The sequence below is a fragment of the Apium graveolens genome, chromosome 6, assembly GCF_009905375.1.
Source record: "Apium graveolens cultivar Ventura chromosome 6, ASM990537v1, whole genome shotgun sequence".
In the NCBI taxonomy this organism is placed as follows: domain Eukaryota; kingdom Viridiplantae; phylum Streptophyta; class Magnoliopsida; order Apiales; family Apiaceae; genus Apium; species Apium graveolens.
The window spans coordinates 304153463-304172579 of NC_133652.1; the positions used below are offsets into that span (position 1 = coordinate 304153463).

General features: G+C 41.0%; 3 protein-coding genes across 6 annotated transcripts; 2 read left to right on the plus strand and 1 right to left on the minus strand.

Annotated features, from left to right (window-relative positions):
* The first annotated feature begins 217 nt into the window (after window positions 1–217).
* Window positions 218–6931, plus strand: LOC141668671 (uncharacterized). Of its 4 annotated transcripts, none has more exons than XM_074475644.1 (8): window positions 220–381; window positions 489–515; window positions 640–762; window positions 1221–1470; window positions 2032–2118; window positions 4982–5041; window positions 5642–6147; window positions 6190–6931. In XM_074475644.1, exons 1-8 carry the CDS (start codon window positions 326–328, stop codon window positions 6635–6637), a joined length of 1557 nt encoding a protein of 518 aa, XP_074331745.1. In that variant the 5' UTR covers window positions 220–325; the 3' UTR covers window positions 6638–6931. The 4 variants fall into 4 exon arrangements, with proteins under 4 accessions (XP_074331747.1, XP_074331745.1, XP_074331748.1 ...); XM_074475647.1 differs by having other exon boundaries at window positions 224–381; window positions 5642–6088; window positions 6212–6931; XM_074475645.1 differs by having other exon boundaries at window positions 227–381; window positions 656–762.
* LOC141666366 (protein EXECUTER 1, chloroplastic-like) lies at window positions 6889–11928 on the minus strand. Its single transcript, XM_074472355.1, has 7 exons — window positions 11892–11928; window positions 9069–9229; window positions 8277–8786; window positions 8061–8196; window positions 7757–7926; window positions 7213–7329; window positions 6889–7097 (listed from the first exon to the last, which is right to left on the minus strand). The coding sequence occupies exons 1-7, from the start codon at window positions 11926–11928 to the stop codon at window positions 7032–7034; spliced, it is 1197 nt and encodes a 398-aa protein (XP_074328456.1). The 3' UTR covers window positions 6889–7031.
* Window positions 11929–13640: 1712 nt separating this feature from the next.
* Window positions 13641–14384, plus strand: LOC141666367 (uncharacterized). The gene has a single exon (XM_074472356.1). The coding sequence runs from the start codon at window positions 13641–13643 to the stop codon at window positions 14382–14384; it is 744 nt and encodes a 247-aa protein (XP_074328457.1).
* The last annotated feature ends 4733 nt before the right edge of the window (window positions 14385–19117 follow it).

The window sequence follows — 19117 nt, forward strand, 5'->3', positions numbered from 1 at the left end:
TTACATATGCAAACGTTTCAACTTCATATATAACTACATATATCTCGTCCGCATTTTTGCGCAAATATGTTTATAAAATATGATATTTTTGGTAAATTCCCTTCCATTTATACTTAAACGCGTGTACTCGCCGAAGACTAAATGGACACAGTCAGGTTACCGTACAGAAATAAAGTAAACTAAAGCCTTGTGGGGTTCTTTAACTGACTTTTGTCCTTGTCTTTTCATTTACTTAACTCTTAAGGCCTGTGTTTCATCACTTTGTAATAATAACAATCACTGCTCTTTCTTTAGAAAATTTCCAAGAATAGAATTCAAACTACACATGGGCTTTGTGGGCTTTCTTGATCTTGTGTTGAAATGCTTCCAACTACTTGCCTGGTAAATTTGTTTTTTTTTTGTTTATATTTTTGGGTTTTGATTGTAATGATTGTAGTTAACCATGCATGTGGATGCTAATCACATTTTTGTGTTTTGGTTAAATTTAGGCCCTCATTTGCTCTAGGGTACCCTCTGTAAGTATCTTTATGTGTTTGATAAGTTGGTTTTTGCTGTTGATACATTTAGCTTATTTTTGTTCTTGTTGTTGTTCTTGGTAGTGTTAAATGTGTAATTGTGATTGCATTTGGTGTTTGACAGATGTGCTTCGATTCAGGCAATTGAGACAAATTCCGATTTCCACATGAGGAAGTTGGTTGCATATTGGATTTTGTTTTCTTTGATTTCTCTTTTTGAGTATACATTTAGTATACTCCTTGACTGGTAATCATATCTTGACTTTATTATTGGCTATACATGTCATGTAAACACATAAATAAGTGTGAATTATTGGGAATTGTCGTATTTGTAGTCGTACAATTATTGAAATTTTGGTTGTCTTTGTCATAAAGCATGGGTTGATTAGGTTTACCACTGCTAATTATGCTAATTCTATGGTGGAAATTTTTTAACATGCTTAAATATATTCATGATGGTCAAAACCCCTTTGCGTTTATGGAAGCATAGGTTCGATCATTATAGCTTATAGCATGTGCAGCATCGAGTTAAAAAATTTAGCTAGATACATTATGCAAATTTAACTACTTGAAAGGTCAAGTAGTTATTAATACATTATTAATATATTATAGGGAATTTAATTCCTAGATCAACCATTACTGAAATTGTTAATAAGAGACCTTGCAACATTTTTCTATTCTCAATGTCCTGTCTCTTTACGCCAGGGTTCCCGTGTGGCCTTACGTAAAGATATTAGCCATCTGCTGGTTAGTGATGCCCGGCTTCAATGGAGCTAGTATTGCCTACAACAATATTGTACGTCCATGCTTATCTATGCAACCACCTCAAATCCTTGTTGACATGGTAAACAAGAAGCAGTATGTTCCTCTTACAAGAGAATCCTTTCTAGAAGAGGCAGAAAAATATGTCAAAGAAAATGGAACTGAGGGTTTGGAGAGACTTTTTGCTAGCAAGGTACATACTAATCTCCTCATATATGAAAGCTTATGATTTGGAATTATCAATGACAAGTAAATATACCTTTGATTCTCGACACCTCATTGGTTCTGTATTTGATGTGAAAGGAAAGTACATTTAAATCATAAATCTCAATGGTACACAAGTCATGAATCTGTATGGTGTATATCTGCTTAAGCATCCAGGATATTAGACTTGTTCTGCATTCCTTAAGAAAAGGGAAGTAAAATAAAATCAAGAATCTCTATGGGCTTTTGTTATAAATAACTGGCATCATGGTAGCCAACTAAATACACCTCTTCCCTTGGTGACAAAATGGTGATGGATCGATTCTCTATGAATACATGTGTGCGTAAAGTACATAGAATTATCGTGATTGACTTTACTTAAAAAAGGGATGTTTGATGTCAGTGGATGCTTAACTAGGTTTTAACTAGCTGCGTTGTTTTAATTAGGTGTTAGCAGGCCTTTATAATTTTATTAACATTTTTAAGAGTGCTTCCTTATAGTGATAAGAAATTCCTTTTGAATGTCATGTACTGCAACATTATAAAACAGCAAATAATCAGTGAGCCTCCAGTTGCGCAAAAGGATATAAAAGCAGTAGATCATTTGGACAAAAGTACGGCAGCTGCAGAGATCGAGGTCAGTCATTAAGTTTGATCTATGTCTTCTAATCCTCCATTTTTTTAGAAGAAAATATCATGTTTCGAAAAACTTTCTGGCAGAAGAAAATTAATGTTATCAACTTCTCTAGTCCTGGAAGAAGAGGCATATTGGGTTTGTTTTAATATCACTGGAAAATTTCTTCAGGTGTTTGTTTAAGTCTTAGGATTATAGTTCTAATACTAATTTATATAACATTAAATATTTAAATTCTTTTTTTAATGCAATATATACAACTTTCTCAAAGATATACTAAATATATGTTTGAATTTGTTCAAACTATACGGACAAACAAATGAAACAGGATTAGGCCATTCACAATATTCTGGCACACAAACAATGAAACTAACAAATGACTACCAATGAGGCCATCTCAGTAATACTGAGTTCTTAAAAAGCATAGAAGTACAATTCTAGAACACTTGCAGTTGTATTAGCATCATATCCATTTTCAGCAGAGTCAAGCCCTACCTCATAACAGCAAAGTCTTCTGTTGCCTCTGAGAATTCTCCTTCTGCCATACCATCACCAATGCACAAATCACAATTTCACTTTTTGCATACATTGAACAAACTTGTTATCAATCCTTGAACACACTTATGCAAGAGATCTTACATACAGCCTTGTACCTTGGCCAAATCACCTCCAGGCACATCAGTTGGAGCTTGTTCTGTAATAGCACACTTGAACTCCATTGAGAGCTAATCAATGAACTGAATGGTTCTCTTAGTATTAGCTGTTCCCAGTGTTTGCAATTAGAGTGGCACCACATTTCCTTGTACATAATTCAACATGCGTTGTGTTTCCTGTGCGGAGGAACACATTTAGGCATTGAGGGTGGCTCAAACTCAGTGTTTGGAACCTCTTCAGCAGCAAGCTGCTTACGGTAAGCCTTCTCTGCGGATAAGACTCATGCAGTCATGCACATAAAGAAAGCACGAAATAGACTCAATTGTCTTTCACTTATTTGCATATAAGAATCATAATGTCATGAGATGGAGCCAATAAAGACATCATATGCTTACGTTCACATGTGTCATTACCGACTAAGGTTCGAAGAGAGATTAGATCTCATAGAGTTCACTTTATGGTTAAAAATTTCGCTAAAACTTGTGATTCAAAACTCGCCACTAGAAATCACTAGACTGGTTATGTTGTACACATGCAAAAACTTTGTATACCAAAAAATTATCTTCTTAGGCGTCTTATCAGACATCACCATTGCACTACAGCTCCATGAAGTTATAGGATCATATATTTTGCATTTAGAATTATTAGACTGGAAACTCATTATCAAGGACCAATAACGACATTTCTCAAAATTACGAAGGACTCATTCTTGCTATGATCTCCACCTCTCTTCTGTAGCATTCGTCCACACTCAAGAGTCAAGAGAAATTTTGTTTTAAGTTCTTCTCGTTTAGGTATGTATACATATAGGCTATGACTTTTGTGAAATGAAAGAGAGGAAAAAGGTGTTTATGTTGTTTGAAAAATGTTTTGCCCCCACTCTCTACAAGAAATCAATTTATCAACTTTGTTATCATTTCTAACTGCACAAATGCATTAATTTTAGGAAAAAGGATTCATTTAAACTTTACTAAGAATATTAAGATTTTTGAAGTTCAACATTCACAGTCAGTATTAGTTTGGTAGTGTATTTTGACGGTGAAACTCTTGACATACCTATGAATGTTGTATTTTATTGTTGCATCTCCTTTGCAGTTTAAGTTGTGAATTAAGTTAATCAATTTATTTAGTTAGCAAATGATTCTAGCTCTTATCTATACTATACATCTATACTAATTATAGCAGAATGTATAATTTGTAGTTGGACCCTTTATTTTTTCCTTTTGTTAACACTAAAAAATATTTTAATATTTAAAATACTAAAAAAGATTTGAAGTACGATCCATTCAACAGAATAGTAAATTAAGCATTTATCTATATCTTAAATTTATGTTTAAAATACTACCAAAGGTTAAAGGTTTAAATCCAGTTAACAACATATAAATTAAGCATTTATATTATTCACTAAGATATAAGTACAAATCCCATCAACCAAATATTATTTCATTCTGTTTTAATTTAATTATTAATTTAAATGCTCTCTAAATAATATGGTAACTATATATAAAAACTAATTTTTTTATTTTTAGTTACCTACTAAAATTACAATCTACTATTTGCAATTAAATTTAACTTAAATAATAATTTATTGTTACCATTAGAATTTCACTAAAATCATATATAATTATTAAAACATTAATAAGAGAATTGTAAAGATGTAGGCTATTTATATATTATATATAATTTTATGTGTTTATTTAATATTAAAATAATATATAGTGTTATTAAAGTGTGTGAAACTATTAATACCCAAATGAGTGAAAACTGAATACTCAATAGTCGATATTCAATACTAGTGTTTGCTCTGATAATACAATTGGGCTGGCCATATCTTAAACAACTTCCTCACATCAGTCCATTAACCAAAGATTGGACTTCCAGTGATGCAGTGATGTTGCAGGATGCAAATTGCAGGCTGCTTCATTTGATATTAAGTTTTACTGTAATCCTTGTCTACAACTTATGTGATGATTTGCATTGTTTAATTTATGTCTCATCACTGAATCATTGTTAAATTATACGGATTTATATTGTGAAATCAGAATGTAACATAAGGTCTCAGGTCAGTCTTTCTGATTTTTCCATAAGGGGTGAACCTTTACGTTTTTTTTTTTACTTAACAATTTCTACACCCGTGGTACATTGTTGTCTTTTGAGATTCCTTTTCATAGGATTATGTCAAGTAAGAGAAGTTAGCGTTATTATCTTGCAGGAAACCAGTGGACCTGCTAAGCGTTCTAGGAGACGGAAAGCAAGAGCTGAAAAACAACAGGCAGGAAATATGCAATTTTTGTTCTAAAATTTCGCAGTCTTGTGAAATTATTATGATGCATTATTTAATTGTTCCGTGTTTCACTGGGTTCAAAATCGGACCGTTTATCACTGAACTACAGTTAGCAGACCGCCCAAATAGTGAAAATTTAGAAACTGCACAGGTGTTGGCTTGGTTTTAGGTTGAAACCGCACCAAAATGTACCGTGCACATCCCTACCTATGAGACATGAAATAGTGTACAACCTTTGTGGTTTATAGTCACTCTTGGAACAAACGGATAAGTTGTTAGTGACCTAAGATCAAAGATTGATTCATTTCTGCGAAATAATCATTTTATTAAGTGGCATTTTTATAATTTTTGTAAATCTCCTCTTACCTTTAGGTTTCACAAGCAGCTTAAAAACACACTGTGAAGTTCAAAGTTTAATTTTAGAGTTCTTTCATCATCTTTAAAATAAATTTAGAGAACTTCTGCACAATCTACAGATATTAAGGCAAATTGTTAACTGTAGCTGTTTGTTTTTCACTTTTTCTGTTTCCTTTTTTCATCTGCTTTTATTTATAAACTGTTCTTATATTTGCAACATTTTTCTCTCAGATGACAACAACAGTCGATGCAGATATCAAAGTTAACAATGCTGCATCGCCAGAAAATCTAACAGAGAATGCATTTTTAGTACCTCCTGCTTTTAAGAATGTCCAGAAAGAGTGGACTTGTGCTGTATGTCAAGTAACAACGCAGAGTGAGGCAACTTTAAAATCACATCTTCAAGGGATGAAACACAGGACGAAATGCGAGGAGTTAAAATTAGTAAAGCAGACAGCGGCAAAGAAAGGAGTCTCTACTAGTACCCCGAACGAAGAGAGGAATTGTGCAATCAGTCAGGTAACAACTCAGAGCAAGACAACACGGACTTCACTTCACCAGGAATTCATTGAAGGAAAGCAAACGGAGATCAAAAATAATTCCTCAAGTACCACAATTCAGTCGGAACAACCTAATCACGTTCCGAAGAAAGTGTCAGCTGACAGTGGAATAAACAAGGTTAGTTGTGCTAATCAAAATCCAAAGAAATCATCATCTGGAAGTGGACCAAACTACAAGTTACAGAGTTAAGGTTTGTTTGTGACAGTGGAATAAACAAGGTTTGTTTGTGATCTATGTCAGGTGAAGTTACAGAGTGAGGCAGCACTGAAATCGCATCTTCAAGGGACAAAACACAAGTCCAAATCTGAACTAAAAGCAAATGAGATGACAGAGAAAGACAAGATTACCTCGTCCGCAAAGTATTCAGATAAAAAGTCTAGTGGACTAAACCAAAATCTAAGTTCAATAGCACGGGTAAATATAGAAGCTAAGGTCAGCAATGGATTTCATTCGTGCTCTATATGTAATGTAACATGCACCAGTAAATCCGGAATGGCATTGCATCTCCGCGGGAATGGACACTTGTCCGTAATTGAAGATTCAGGCTACAAAAGAGGGGTGCAGTATTGGTGCAATATATGCGATGTGAAATACTCAAGTGAGGTAGATATGGCCTGTCATCTCTACGGGAAAAAGCACGACTCCAACCTAAATGAATCGGATTAATCTGTCATGCTTGCGAGAATATTGCAGCTGTGAAAATTGCTTCTCTGGTTTTGCTGTTTATGTGTCATCATAGGAATGCCACAAAGTTATATAATATGTATTGGTTCATATCAGCCTGTGATGTATTGGAAAAGAAAGTGGCAATTTGTAAAAGTAAAAAGGCCATGTGCCAATGGTAACTATATGACATATGAATCTTCTAGACTATATGACATATACAATCTGTATGTATAACTCTAACTAACTATGCTGATGTGGCTTGATGATTCAACAGCTTTTCCCGCCTTTTCTTTCCTTGAGTCTTTGCAGTCTTTACTCTCTATATTTGGCAATGTCTACATCTTCTATCTGATTAAAGCTTCATCTTCTACATTTACATTAAAGCTTCAATTTGTCACACATCGACCAATTTAAAGTTATTAAATCCAGGAAGCCTCCCTTTTCCTTTGTAGCGAGCAACCTGAATTTTCTCAAGAATCAGAATGTAGTCAAAAAATTAAAGAAGACAAGTGAAAGCTCAAAACTTTTAAAACTAGAATGAGTAATTTAGCAAAAAAAAAAAATAGAATGAGTACTATAAAATTGATAGTTTCAAGCTCCTTAATGAAACAACGTACAGCTCCAAATCTTTCTTCAAGAAGGATTCCAGGATGAAGCTTATGTTTTTCCCCAACCTTCGCCCTAAACACTACCTGTAGATTAACAAACACTGCTTGTTGATGGACAAAAGATAGCCAAAGAAAGAACTAAAGTGATATACAAATTCCTGAAGAAACAGTCTAATATGAAAAAGAAACACCAGAAACTTAATTTAAAAAATATTGACTGGACTATCATCAAGATTGTGCTCTTATACTGTTCAATACAAGGTCTGTGATGATCACGATCTAGTTCTCTTTGCTACATTTGTTATGTATGTTAGTGTAAGCATCATAGATGTGGGTGCATCAAGTAATCAAAAACACAGACAGGTCTGATCCCTAACTGAAACACTGAAGAAAAAACATATGGACATCAAAGGAGACGTATAAAAAAAACTATTATACTACAGAAAGAAGACACATACATGGCACTTGATGATTAAACAGAAAAAGGTGATAAAGAGGTGTAAAGACTTGCCTGACCAGCTGGCACATCAAAATCACCGGTCAAGTTCACAGCTTCAACGTATTCACACAACTCAGGCTCTGAAACTTCTTTTGTGCTATCAATCTCGGGCCAAGGACCAAACAATCTCCTCAGTTGAATGACTTCTGAAGCGAGGTAACCATTTGAGCCAATACATAATCCTGTGAAGATAGAGAATTCTAGTACTTCAGAGGATGTAAAGCTCCAGTCTTAATGGGAAGTACAAAAACACTGTAAAACATTAATATTACAGGTCCTGATACAGAATCCGGACAATATTTATAAATTACACTACCATTTAGAGGATCAGATGAAGCTGGAACATCAATCCGGTTAAATGTTGTCAGTCGAGATAGAAGCGGTTGCTGATTTTGTGCCCGACTGACGAGAAGTGAAATAAATTTATTGTGATCTTCCTCTGCCATAACCCCCTGTAAAATATGTACAACATGCTAAATACATAATAGTTTCACCAGTAAAATAGTTCAATTTATCAGCAGTATAAACAAACCTTGGTGGGTATCCCTCTGACAGCGCAGTCAACAAAATCAAGGGAACTATAGTCTGTAGTACGATAAACTTCAAGGTTATGGTCGTCAGAAACATGTTGATGGTCCTTTTCGAATTTCAGACAAAAGGAGAAGCATTCTTTTCTCTCCAGTGTTCCTGGTACCCGAAGTACTTTTTTACCAAGATTCCTCGTAACCTTATCTACAATGTCACCAACAGTAAAGACAAAGTGTGCCACAATTTTCTCTTCGAGCGAATCCACCACAAACTCAGTTCCGATGTCACGAGATATGTGTTGACTTGACCGATGTTTTGCTGCAAAGTTCTTCGCCGCCTCATCGTCCATATAATTTCCAGTTGCTGCCATGAATTTCATCATGATCTCAGCCCACTGATCATGATCGGTTTTACTACCTACTGCTGTCAAAGGAAAGACACCCAGTTCTAGCTGTGTGTGCTCTAAGGTTCCCAAAGAATGGTGACAAGCTTCCTTCAGCTTTATATAGATGGCCTATAAAACATATGTATCAGAGCATGATAAGAAAGATAGTAGATTTCTATGACGTACTTGTGACTCTGCCATAGTTTCTTCATTACTAGTGAAAATCAACAGATATAATTTGCTAAATTTATCCAATTTAATGCCACTTTAAGAGTTTAAGCAAAAAATGGAAGTACGTAATCTAGCTGAAAGCAAGTCTATGATTATGTACTTCGTGATACTCCATTATGTAAGAGTGAGAGCCACTGTAATTGGTGGAAAAGATTGAATAGGAGGTATACCAAAAAGTACCTGCTCCTTGTATTCACCTTGTAAACCAGTTGTGACATATATCTCGAATACTGGGGTTCCCTTTTTGGCTGCTGCAAGCTGCCTAAAACCAAAACACAGTTGCCAACCAAAATCCTTTAACAAAACAGTTAAAGAGTAACTGAAATTGGTACAACAAGAATCTGATAAATACTAACAGGATCAGCTTGTTACAAAATGTACAAGTGCGCGTGAATAATGTGATATGGCCAAGTGTAAGCCGACAAGGGTTTACTCAAATGTCATATGTATGAACTTTCAAACTAAAGTGAAGTGTAATTCGTTGATTTAACATGTAATGCAGGTGAAATGTTTCTGTAAATTTCCAAGAAGGTCAGATATGACTTGGTATTGTGACTAGCATCATGATTCTTTAATTTTAAATACATTACTGTAGTTAAAATATTAGTATGAAAACGGATCATTGTGAAAGAATGAACATAGAGTAAAACTTCTTGACCATACCAAGGACTATAAATTCATGCCAAATATCTTCCCTCCTCTGCACTTATATGAATAAGCTGACCATAAGGATGTTTCTTTTCTTCAGAAATCCCAGCCCACCAACCAACCTGAAAAAACGATGTACAAAGCAAAACACTTGTAAGTAAGACCAGAGACAATCGTCGGTGCCAATTTCAACTACTTTCCAATGGTACTACCAAATTACACAGAGAGGCAGGTCTGCGCGTTAAGAAGCTACAGCCAACAAGCCACCCCAGACATTTGAAAGAAGTTAAACGACAACAATCCGACAAATTAAAGAGTACATAACTATACACCAAATCAACCCCAAGATACAAAACCGACAATTGGGACTGATAAAAAGGAAAGTGCTAATCATGAAAACAGTGCCTTAATCCTTTAATTACATTACGCCATCAAATATAATAAACAGCTAAATTGTTTATTCAGTCGTAATTACACCTAATTTAACATGATCTTACTCCTTCAATATACATTGTGACATCGTAAAAAAATAACAACTAAATTAGTTCTTCAGACATAAGGTACCACAAACGTTACAAGATCGTATACAGTTGAAGTAACGATAGATAACGAATGTAACAGAGTAATGAAATTACAATTAAACGCAGAGATTCACATAATCATTGTTCATAAATCACAACACAAGTGGATTAATATCAAAAAACAACGAGAAATGAGTGGAAAGAACTTACGAGTCCTGAATTAGTATCATCGTGGCGAGTGGAATGATTATGATGATTGTGTAGAAAGTAGAGTGAGATTTGAAGTGGGGAGAGAGAGAGATATATGAACAGGAAGGGGAGGGAGAGAGAGGTGTGTGTGAGAGAGGGAGAGAGAGAGAGAGAGAGATGACGGAGAGAGAGATGAGAGAGAGAGAGGGAGAGAGAGAGGGAGGGAGAGAGAGAGAGGGAGAGAGAGAGGGAGGGAGAGAGAGAGATGTACGATTGGTGTGTGTATAGTACTGAGTAGTGTCAGCAGCAACAAGCATGACTACTGATGCTTAACAGAAAATGGGAATGTTTTTTGTTTTGGAGGGAAGGAAGGATCGTCACGGGCCCCGCATTTCATCTACAAATAGAGTTTACTAGTAATATTGGGCATTTTTTATTATTTTATTTATGGGTACAAACAAAACAAGATTTTTTTGACGGTTTCTCGTGATAAACGCGGAAATTTATTAATTTAGCTTATGATTGATTTAGGTTTTGTGTATACAAGTGATCCACCATTATCAAAAAATAGTTCTGCAATGCAGTTTTGCATATATTAAGCAAATATAATTTACATTTGATCTAATTTCCAAAATAACATCACATAAAAAAATGTATAATTTCTTTTACGGTCAATCTATTTATATTTAGCTAACATGTTTAAACATGAATTAATAATAAATGTACTAAGACTTCTTCGTTTTGTTGATCAATCTTGCATCTAACCGGCTAACCCAATGGTAAATTCAGGCAGAGGTCAACAGGGACACGGGCCCCCACAAAAATAAAAATTAATAAAAACAGGGAGAGAGAGAAGTGTGTGTGAGAGAGAGGGGACAGAGAGAGATGAGAGAGAGATGGGCTCAAGTGCCCGCGTGAGGGCACCGGGCTCAAGTGTGGATGGCCCATGAGCCCACATCTTATAAAAACACGTTATATTTATTGATTGAGAAAGGAAGGTGGTGCAGGTCGAGATTACCAGGCCGGCCCGTATCAAAGGATTTTGTGTGCAACACGGAAAGTGATTTATAGATGACTGAGTTGCTTGTAGATTTCGGGGCCGACACGAGTTATTCCTATAATTACGGGAAGAAATGCGGAGATGCCGCAAGATTGTAGGAAGCGTGTGGAGCCGGTCGAGATTTACGTGATTAATTGGCTGAAGGCCTGACTTTATCGTGGGCTTGGGCTGCACGGGTTGGAGAACCCTAACCCTAGCCTACGTGACTTGTTCCCCAAGAACTACGTAAGGCTTGATCCCTATATATAGGGTACGTAGGCACTTGTATGAGACACGAGTCGACACTTGATAGAGAATAACAAACCCTATTCTTTCTTAAGAAGTCAACATACAAGCTCAGTCACCACCATACATAACCTTCCTCCGCCCTCAAACACCGCCCTTGATCCTTGTTTCACCCATCAACCTCCACAACACTGTTATACGAAATTCTTCCTATAACAATTGACACTAGAAGGAGGGGAGTTTTCATCTTAGGGAGAAGGATGACCAAAAAAGGCAAACAAGCGGCGACACTAGGAAGCGGGGGCAAGAAGAAGGACCAGAACGAGGTCGAGCACATGCCCCCAGAGAATCAGGCGCCACCTCCACCAATCGCAACCGTGGATGGGCAGGCGGTCATGACGTATCTCGAAGGGCTAGTCGATCAGATGAATGAGATTACGCCCGGATGTCACGGGTAGAGAGAAGCTCGGGCCGAAACGCCAAGCGTAAGGCACGCCGCCTCAAGGTCTCTCAGCGTAGCTGGAAGGGCAAAGGTCCTCAAAAGAGGTTGATCCACGATTTTGATGACGCGGAAACTGAGACCAAGCAGAGGAAAGAGGCATCGCATGAAGAAGAAGACATACCCCAAGGTCATGATGAGCGGGGCAACCAGATATCTAAGAGATCGGGGCAAAAGCCAGTTTCGTCTGAGGCCAGGTCGACTAGCGTGCTAGACCGTGTGGGTAAAAAGCTAAGAGCATGACCTCAGGCTTAAGTTAGAGAATTGCAAGAAGGAGAAAGAAGAGAAGGAGCCCGTGGATCAGAGAGGCTCAAAAAGAGAACGTGCAGCGACCCCTCCAGAAAGACGTCAACACACCTCGCCCAGGAGGGAGGAGCGACGTAGGCGCAGAGACAATCATGAAGAGGAGTCGCAAGTGCGAGCTGGAGGAGGGGGACGCCGCGAGCAACCTCAAGGCTCACACCATTCGAGTAACGCAGATGGTGACAGAGAAGGAGAAGTTGCTAGAGTAAGAGACCTGAGGAGGATCTTAGATGAGATTGAGCGAGAGAAGAGGGGACCCCCAACCTCGGCTGCCCCTTCTCCATTCACGGCTGCCATCCGATCATCCCCCCTGCCTAGGGTATTTAGGCACAACCCCGACCTTCTATTCAACGGCGAAGCCGACCCGGCGGAATACCTTATACAATTTAACACTGAGATGGAAGTCTATCAGGTGCCAGAGATGACCCGCTGCAGACACTTCGCGGCATCACTCAGAGGTAGTGCCCAACAATGGTTCTCCAAGTTGGGGCCTGCTAGCATAAGGACATGGCGACAATTGGAGGACCTGTTCTTCAGACAATTTCAGTCCACCCTCCACTACTCACCTTTTGTGGCCACGTTAGCCAACATCAAGCAAAGGGAGGGGGAGTCCCTGGCAGAATACTTTCGTCGGTTCAACGCCGAAGTTCCCAAGGTGAGGGGAGCCAGTGAGGAGACCATCAAGAATTTCTTAATTGCAGGGTTGAAAGAAGGGTCAAAATTCTGGAAGAGCCTCCAGGCGAGTGAGACGAGAACCTTGGTCGAGTTCTATGAGCAAGCTGAACCCTTAAAGAGGGTAGAGAAGTCGATGAGAGAGCTGAAAATCAGTGAGACTTATCGAGATAAGAGAGACCGATCTTCGAGCCCTGATGAGAGGAGAAAGACATATTGGCGTAGCTCAATCCCCAAAAAGTCTGCCCGAGGTAAAGAGACAAGCAAAGATTCGGGGAGGCCTTATACAAGCAAACGGTAGACACACACCCCTCTGGTAGCCTCTATCGACCACATATATGCTACTTATGTTGGGAAGGGGGTATTCAGGAAGGCAGCCCTTCTCACAGTATTGTGCATATCATGAGGCCATGGGGCACGATACAGCTGATTGCAGACAATTGAGGGATGAAATCGAGACGTTGATAAGACAAGGAAAGCTTACATAGTGGGTTGTCAAGGAGGTTCAAAAGCATAGAACTGATTATCATACCCTCCCTCCTCCACCCCCAGAGGACAAAGAAAGGATACCTCGGGCCGGAAGTATTCATATTATTCTAGGCGGGTCTCACATTGGCGGAGACAGCCGAAAGGCGATGGACAGGTATGCTCGAGAGGCAAAGGACAAGCCCCTTACCAACGTCAACCATCTGAGCCAAAGGCCCCCGGAGCTCTTTGAAAGGGAGGCCACTGACATCTTATTTAGGGAGAACGATGCGAAATGGGTGCATTACCCTCCTACAGATGCCCTGGTTATAAAAATGAAGATTGGGACGATGAATGTTCACCGAGCAATGGTGGATACCGGGAGCTCGACTGATGTTTTGACTTATGATGCCTACAAGAAGCTGGGATTATTGGATAGAAAATTAACCTCGACAGGTGGACACCTATACGGGTTCACGGGAAACTCGATCGGAGTGAAAGGGATAATTCGGCTCCCGGTGACCATAGGAGAAGAGCCCTATGTGGCCACCCAGATCGCTATGTTTACGGTTGTAGATCAGCCTTGTGCCTACAATGTTATAGTGGGCGGACCACTCATGAGGGCAATGAGGATGATGACCTCGATCCATCACATGACTGTAAAATTCCCAACCCCCACGGGGGTAGGCTTCTTGAAGAGCTGTCAATACGAATCAAGGGTCTGCTACAACCAGACACTCAGGGCGGCCGAGTCAGGAAATGTATTAAAGGAAACAGCTGGACCGGGTGAAGGCGATGTCTTTATGGAAGAGGCTGAGGGCAGAAAGAGAGTACGTCCTGAGGGACACGAGACTTGTAACCTGATTTCAATCGAGGAATTGCCCAAGAACTATTTCGAGCACATGGGGATTTAGGTGGAACCGCACCCAGGGGCCTTGCTAATGAAAACCTCTCAGCCCGTCATGTTAATACAAGAAGGGATTGTGGAATAGGCAAGCGATGAAGAAGAGAGCCCAGAACAAATCGCCGCAAGACTCAGGAAAGGGAAGTGGGCACGCGAAGAAACAACAACCACTATGGATCTGCCCAACGGAATCACTCGCACTGTCACTACGACCTCTGAATGGCTGATAATTCCGGCCCGAGCTCACCAGCCTGAGCCCGAGGATACGGAAGGTTTGACAATCACGGAAGTGGGATAGTCTAGTGAGGCTCGAGCAGACTTAGACCCGAGAATGCCCCCAATGGTTGAGAGGGCTGGGGCCGCAGAGGACACAATCCCGATCTTGGTAGACCCAAATGATCCCTCCAAGGTACTCAGAATATGCTGTAACTGAAGTCCTGACTTGAGGGAGGATCTGGCCCGATTCCTGAGGAGAAATTTAGATGTCTTTGCATGGTCACACTCTGATATGATAGGGATTGACCCGAATGTCATATGCCACCGGCTCAACTTATACCCGAAAAAGAAGGGGGTCAGACAGAAGAGGCAGCCGATTAGTGGAGAGAGGGTGGAGGCAGGACTTTTGAGGGAAACCTTCTACCCCATGTGGCTAGCCAACTCAGTGCTTATCAAGAAACCAAATGGCAAATGGAGGACATGTGTGGACTTCACCGACCTAAACAAAGCTTGCCCGAATGATAGTTTTCCTCTACCCCGAATCGACCAGCTGGTTGATTCCACGCCCGGGCACGCACTGCTTAGCTTTATGGATGCTTATTCGGGATATAACCAAATCCCCATGTATGGGCCAGATCAGGAGCACACCTCCTTCATTACTGATCGGGGCCTCCACTGTTACATCGGGATGCCCTTCGGGCTCCTTAACGCTGGGGCAACGTATCAAAGGCTGGTGAATAAGATGTTCAAACATCAGTTGGGAAAAACCATGGAGGCCTACGTAGATGATATGCTTGTGAAGTCAAAGGAAGCAAGGATCATGTCGGCCACCTATCAGAAATGTTCCAGATCCTAAGGGAGTACTAGATGAAGCTCAACCCCCAAAAATGTGTGTTTGGGGTCGAATCAGGGAAGTTTTTGGGATTTATTGTCAACCATAGAGGCATTGAGGCCAACCCCGCCAAGATACGAGCCCTACTCGAGATGAGATCCCCTAGACGGGTGAAGGATGTTCAAAGCTTAACGGGGCGAGTGGCTGCCTTAAACCGCTTCGTCTCAAAGTCCTCCGATAAATGCCAGGAGTTCTTCAAAGCAATTAAAGGAGTGGGGAGGAATTTTGAATAGACAGAAGAATGTGAGGAAGCCTTTCAGAACATAAAGAAGCATCTCAGCAGCCCTCCAATGTGGTCCAACCCAAGGGCAGGTGAGACTCTGGTCCTATACTTGGCCGTCTCTGACTTTGCAGTAAGTGCAGTGTTAGTCCGAGAGGAGGATGATATCCAGCTCCCTGTATATTATGTGAGTAAAAGGATAGATGAGGCTGAGACTCGGTACACAAGCCTCGAGAAGTTAGCATATGCTCTGATCCTGGCCTCCCGAAAGCTCGGGCCCTATTTTCAGGCGCACGGGATAGAAGTAAGAACCTCCTACCCCTTAGGCAAGTAATGCACAAACCAGAGTCTTCTGGTCGAATGCTGAAGTGGACGATTGAGCTCGGCCAGTTTGAGGTGGATTATAAGCCAAGGACCGCAATCTAAGGCCAAGCCCTGGCTGATTTTGTGCTGAAATTTCCTCCGCATCAAGAAGTGGGGCAGGGAGCCCTTGTTATCATACCTAGTGCAGAGGAGGTCGGGCTGGAAATTCAAAATAGTGCCCCATGGTGGAGCCTATTTGTGGATGGAGCCTCCAATGGGGATGGGGTGAGAGTTGGAATTGAGCTAGTCAGCCCAGAGGCGCACAAGATCAGACGTGCGACCCCTCTGGCCTTTCATGCAACCAACAATGATGCTGAGTATGAGGCCCTGATCAACGGTCTCAAGCTAGCTTTGGAAATGAAGGTGGAGAATTTGAATGTCTTTAGTGACTCCATGATTATGGTATATCAGATAAACGGGGGGTATCAAGCTAAGGGGCCGAGAACGGAGCTTTACCTGAAGTGCGCGCAGAGGATAATTGCAAGGTTCAATAAGGTGAGGCTGGAACTAATCCCGCGCGGGCAGAATGAAGGCGCTGACGAGCTAGCTAAACTCGGCTCGTGCCGCGAGGCTACCTTACTTGGGGTCGTGCCCCTTGATATACAGAGGCAGCCTAGTGTGCCCGAGCACGAGGTGGGCAGCCTCAGTGCTAACCTCAGCCCTACATGGATGACACCTATCTTAGCCTACATAAAAGAAGGATCACTCCCGGACGAAAAGAATGAGGCAAGAAGAATAAAATACAAGGTAGCCCGCTATGTGATATATGATGGGAACCTATACAGAAGAGGGTTCAGTGTGCCCCTCCTCAAGTGCATAGATGAGGAGAAGTGCAATTATATCCTTAGGGAAGTACACGAGGGCATTTGTGACAATCACTCGGGGGGTAGCTCTCTTGCTCAGAAAAACCTCCGTCAAGGTTACTATTGGCCAACGATGAAAAAAAATGCCTTTGAATTCTCTCGGGCCTGTGATAAGTGTCAGGGATATGCCAATTACTATAACAGCCCCGTGGCTCCCCTCACATCCGTCATGATCCCTTGGCCCTTCGCTATGTGGGGAATTGATCTGATTGGAGAACTCCCGAAGGCCAAGGGAGGAGTCAAGTATGCGGTTGTTGCGGTAGACTACTTCACTAAGTGGGCAGAGACCGAGCCTCTAGCCACTATCACGGCAAAAAAGCTCAAGGAATTTGTGCACAGGACTATTTTGTGTCGCTATGACATCCCTTACAAGTTGATATCTGACAACGGGAAACAGTTCGATAGCAAAGAAATGCGAGAATTTTGTGAGCAGCTGGGGATTAAGAAGAGTTTTGATGTAGTTTGCCACCCCCAAAGCAACGGGCAGACGGAGGCTGTTAATAAAATCATTAAGCACACCTTGAAGGCAAATCTTGAAGAGAAGAAAGGGACATTACCGGAGGAGCTCGCCCAGGTCCTGTGGTCTTACAACACGACTCCTCGAACTACAACTGGAGAGACCCCTTTCTCTTTGGTGTATGGGTGTGAAGCTATGGTGCCCGTTGAGGTAGGGGCAGGTTCTTTTCGGAGGGACAACTATGACTCAGAGGCAAATGAGGTCAACCATCGGCTCTATTTGGACATGATCGAAGAAACTCGGGAAGATGCTCAGATCAGGATATCAGCATATCAGCAGAGGACAGCTAGGCACTACAACAGTAAGGTTCGAGCCCGGACCTTCAAGGTGGGAGATTTGGTTCTGCGCCGGGTCATGCCAAACACCAAGGTGGTGAGTCACAAAGTCTTTGGGGCAAATTGGGAAGACCCCTACAAGATAAAATCAGTGCTTTGGGAGAGAACCTACCACCTCAATGATATGCAAGATAAGTTGATCCCGAGAGCCTGGAACGCGGAACACCTCTGCAAGTATTATCAGTAATATTATTCTTTTCAGACTTAGTATTATCTTAAAATATTCCTAAGTCTCGGGGGGTAGTGCCATATAGGTGTCTCCCTGAGACCACAAGCATGTACTCCTTTCACTTTCCATTATCTATGAATAAAAGATTGATATCTATTTGTGCCCTTGATATTTTAACTCCTGTTAATAGATTAAAATACCCAGCAGGGGAGCCCATCCCTGGGAGCCCATGCGAGGATAAAACAGCTGTTTTATTAACATGTTAAAATAACAAGTTAAGCCGGGCCCCGACCCGCTTCACAACAAATCTATGGAACGAGATGGGCCCCGTCCCGCTTGGAAAAATAATGAGAACAAAGCAGATTAAAGATAAAGATAGGGAGAGGTGACCACAATCTAACTTAAAAGTTAAGGATAGCCGCAACGGGAGCCCATATCAAGGCGAGCCGGGCAGACCAGCCCGATGTCATGATATCAAGGCGAGCCGGGCAGACCAGCTCGCTGTCATGCGTACATGGCCCGGGGTCGCATTATGCTAGAAGAATATACATGAACAAGATGCGAGCTCCTAGGCCCAACCCGCTAATGTGAGTATACTTACAATATTTGTGAGTTAGTAATGATGCGAGCCTGCTCGGCTCGCTGTGAAGGTATAATACCCGCCATACGCGACCAGGGCTATGATAGCTTTTGGTCAGTAGGGGCACGGTAAGTTTACACAAAATAAAGAAAACCAGCTAGCACAGTAAAGGCATACGTGGGCACAAAAGACTTGATATTTTATACAAGTAAGTTGTAAATAAGTTATGCCCCAAGGCAGAATATTTCAAATACAAACGCGAGGCGAGAAGGGTGCCCGCTTACCCAATCAAAAGTCTAAGTTCCTAAATAAAATTAATCTAAGGGTTATCAGCCTCCGTCTCCTTGCGAGCCTCATCTGCCGCGACCCGGGCCTACTCAGCTGTGAGCTGGGCCTCCTCAGCAATCTGAGCGTCCCGTTCCATCTCCAGCTTTAGCTTCTCAGCATGCCTAGCTGTTCACGCCCAGAGCCGCCCAATCAAAGTCAGGGACCTTACTGATAAAGATTTTCATAAAGTTCCTGGCACCCAGGTTCCTATCATCAGCGAGGGCGGCCTTGCGGCCCGCGGTCAAGGCAGAAACCGACCCC

Excerpts from the sequence above, each read along its gene's own strand:
- LOC141666367 (XM_074472356.1), top strand. The coding sequence starts at position 13,641 with ATGGACAGGTATGCTCGAGAGGCAAAGGACAAGCCCCTTACCAACGTC.
- LOC141666366 (XM_074472355.1), bottom strand. The coding sequence starts at position 11,928 with ATGACCGCCTGCCCATCCACGGTTGCGATTGGTGGAG. Across the intron at positions 9,230-11,891 it reads CACGGTTGCGATTGGTGGAG|ATTCTTGTTGTACCAATTTC; the intron begins GTGGCGCCTGAT and ends AGTATTTATCAG. Across the intron at positions 8,197-8,276 it reads TCAGAGGGATACCCACCAAG|GGGGTTATGGCAGAGGAAGA; the intron begins GTTTGTTTATAC and ends CATATTTTACAG.
- LOC141668671 (XM_074475644.1), top strand. The coding sequence starts at position 326 with ATGGGCTTTGTGGGCTTTCTTGATCTTGTGTTGAAATGCTTCCAACTA. Across the intron at positions 382-488 it reads TGCTTCCAACTACTTGCCTG|GCCCTCATTTGCTCTAGGGT; the intron begins GTAAATTTGTTT and ends GGTTAAATTTAG. Across the intron at positions 2,119-4,981 it reads CGGCAGCTGCAGAGATCGAG|GAAACCAGTGGACCTGCTAA; the intron begins GTCAGTCATTAA and ends ATTATCTTGCAG.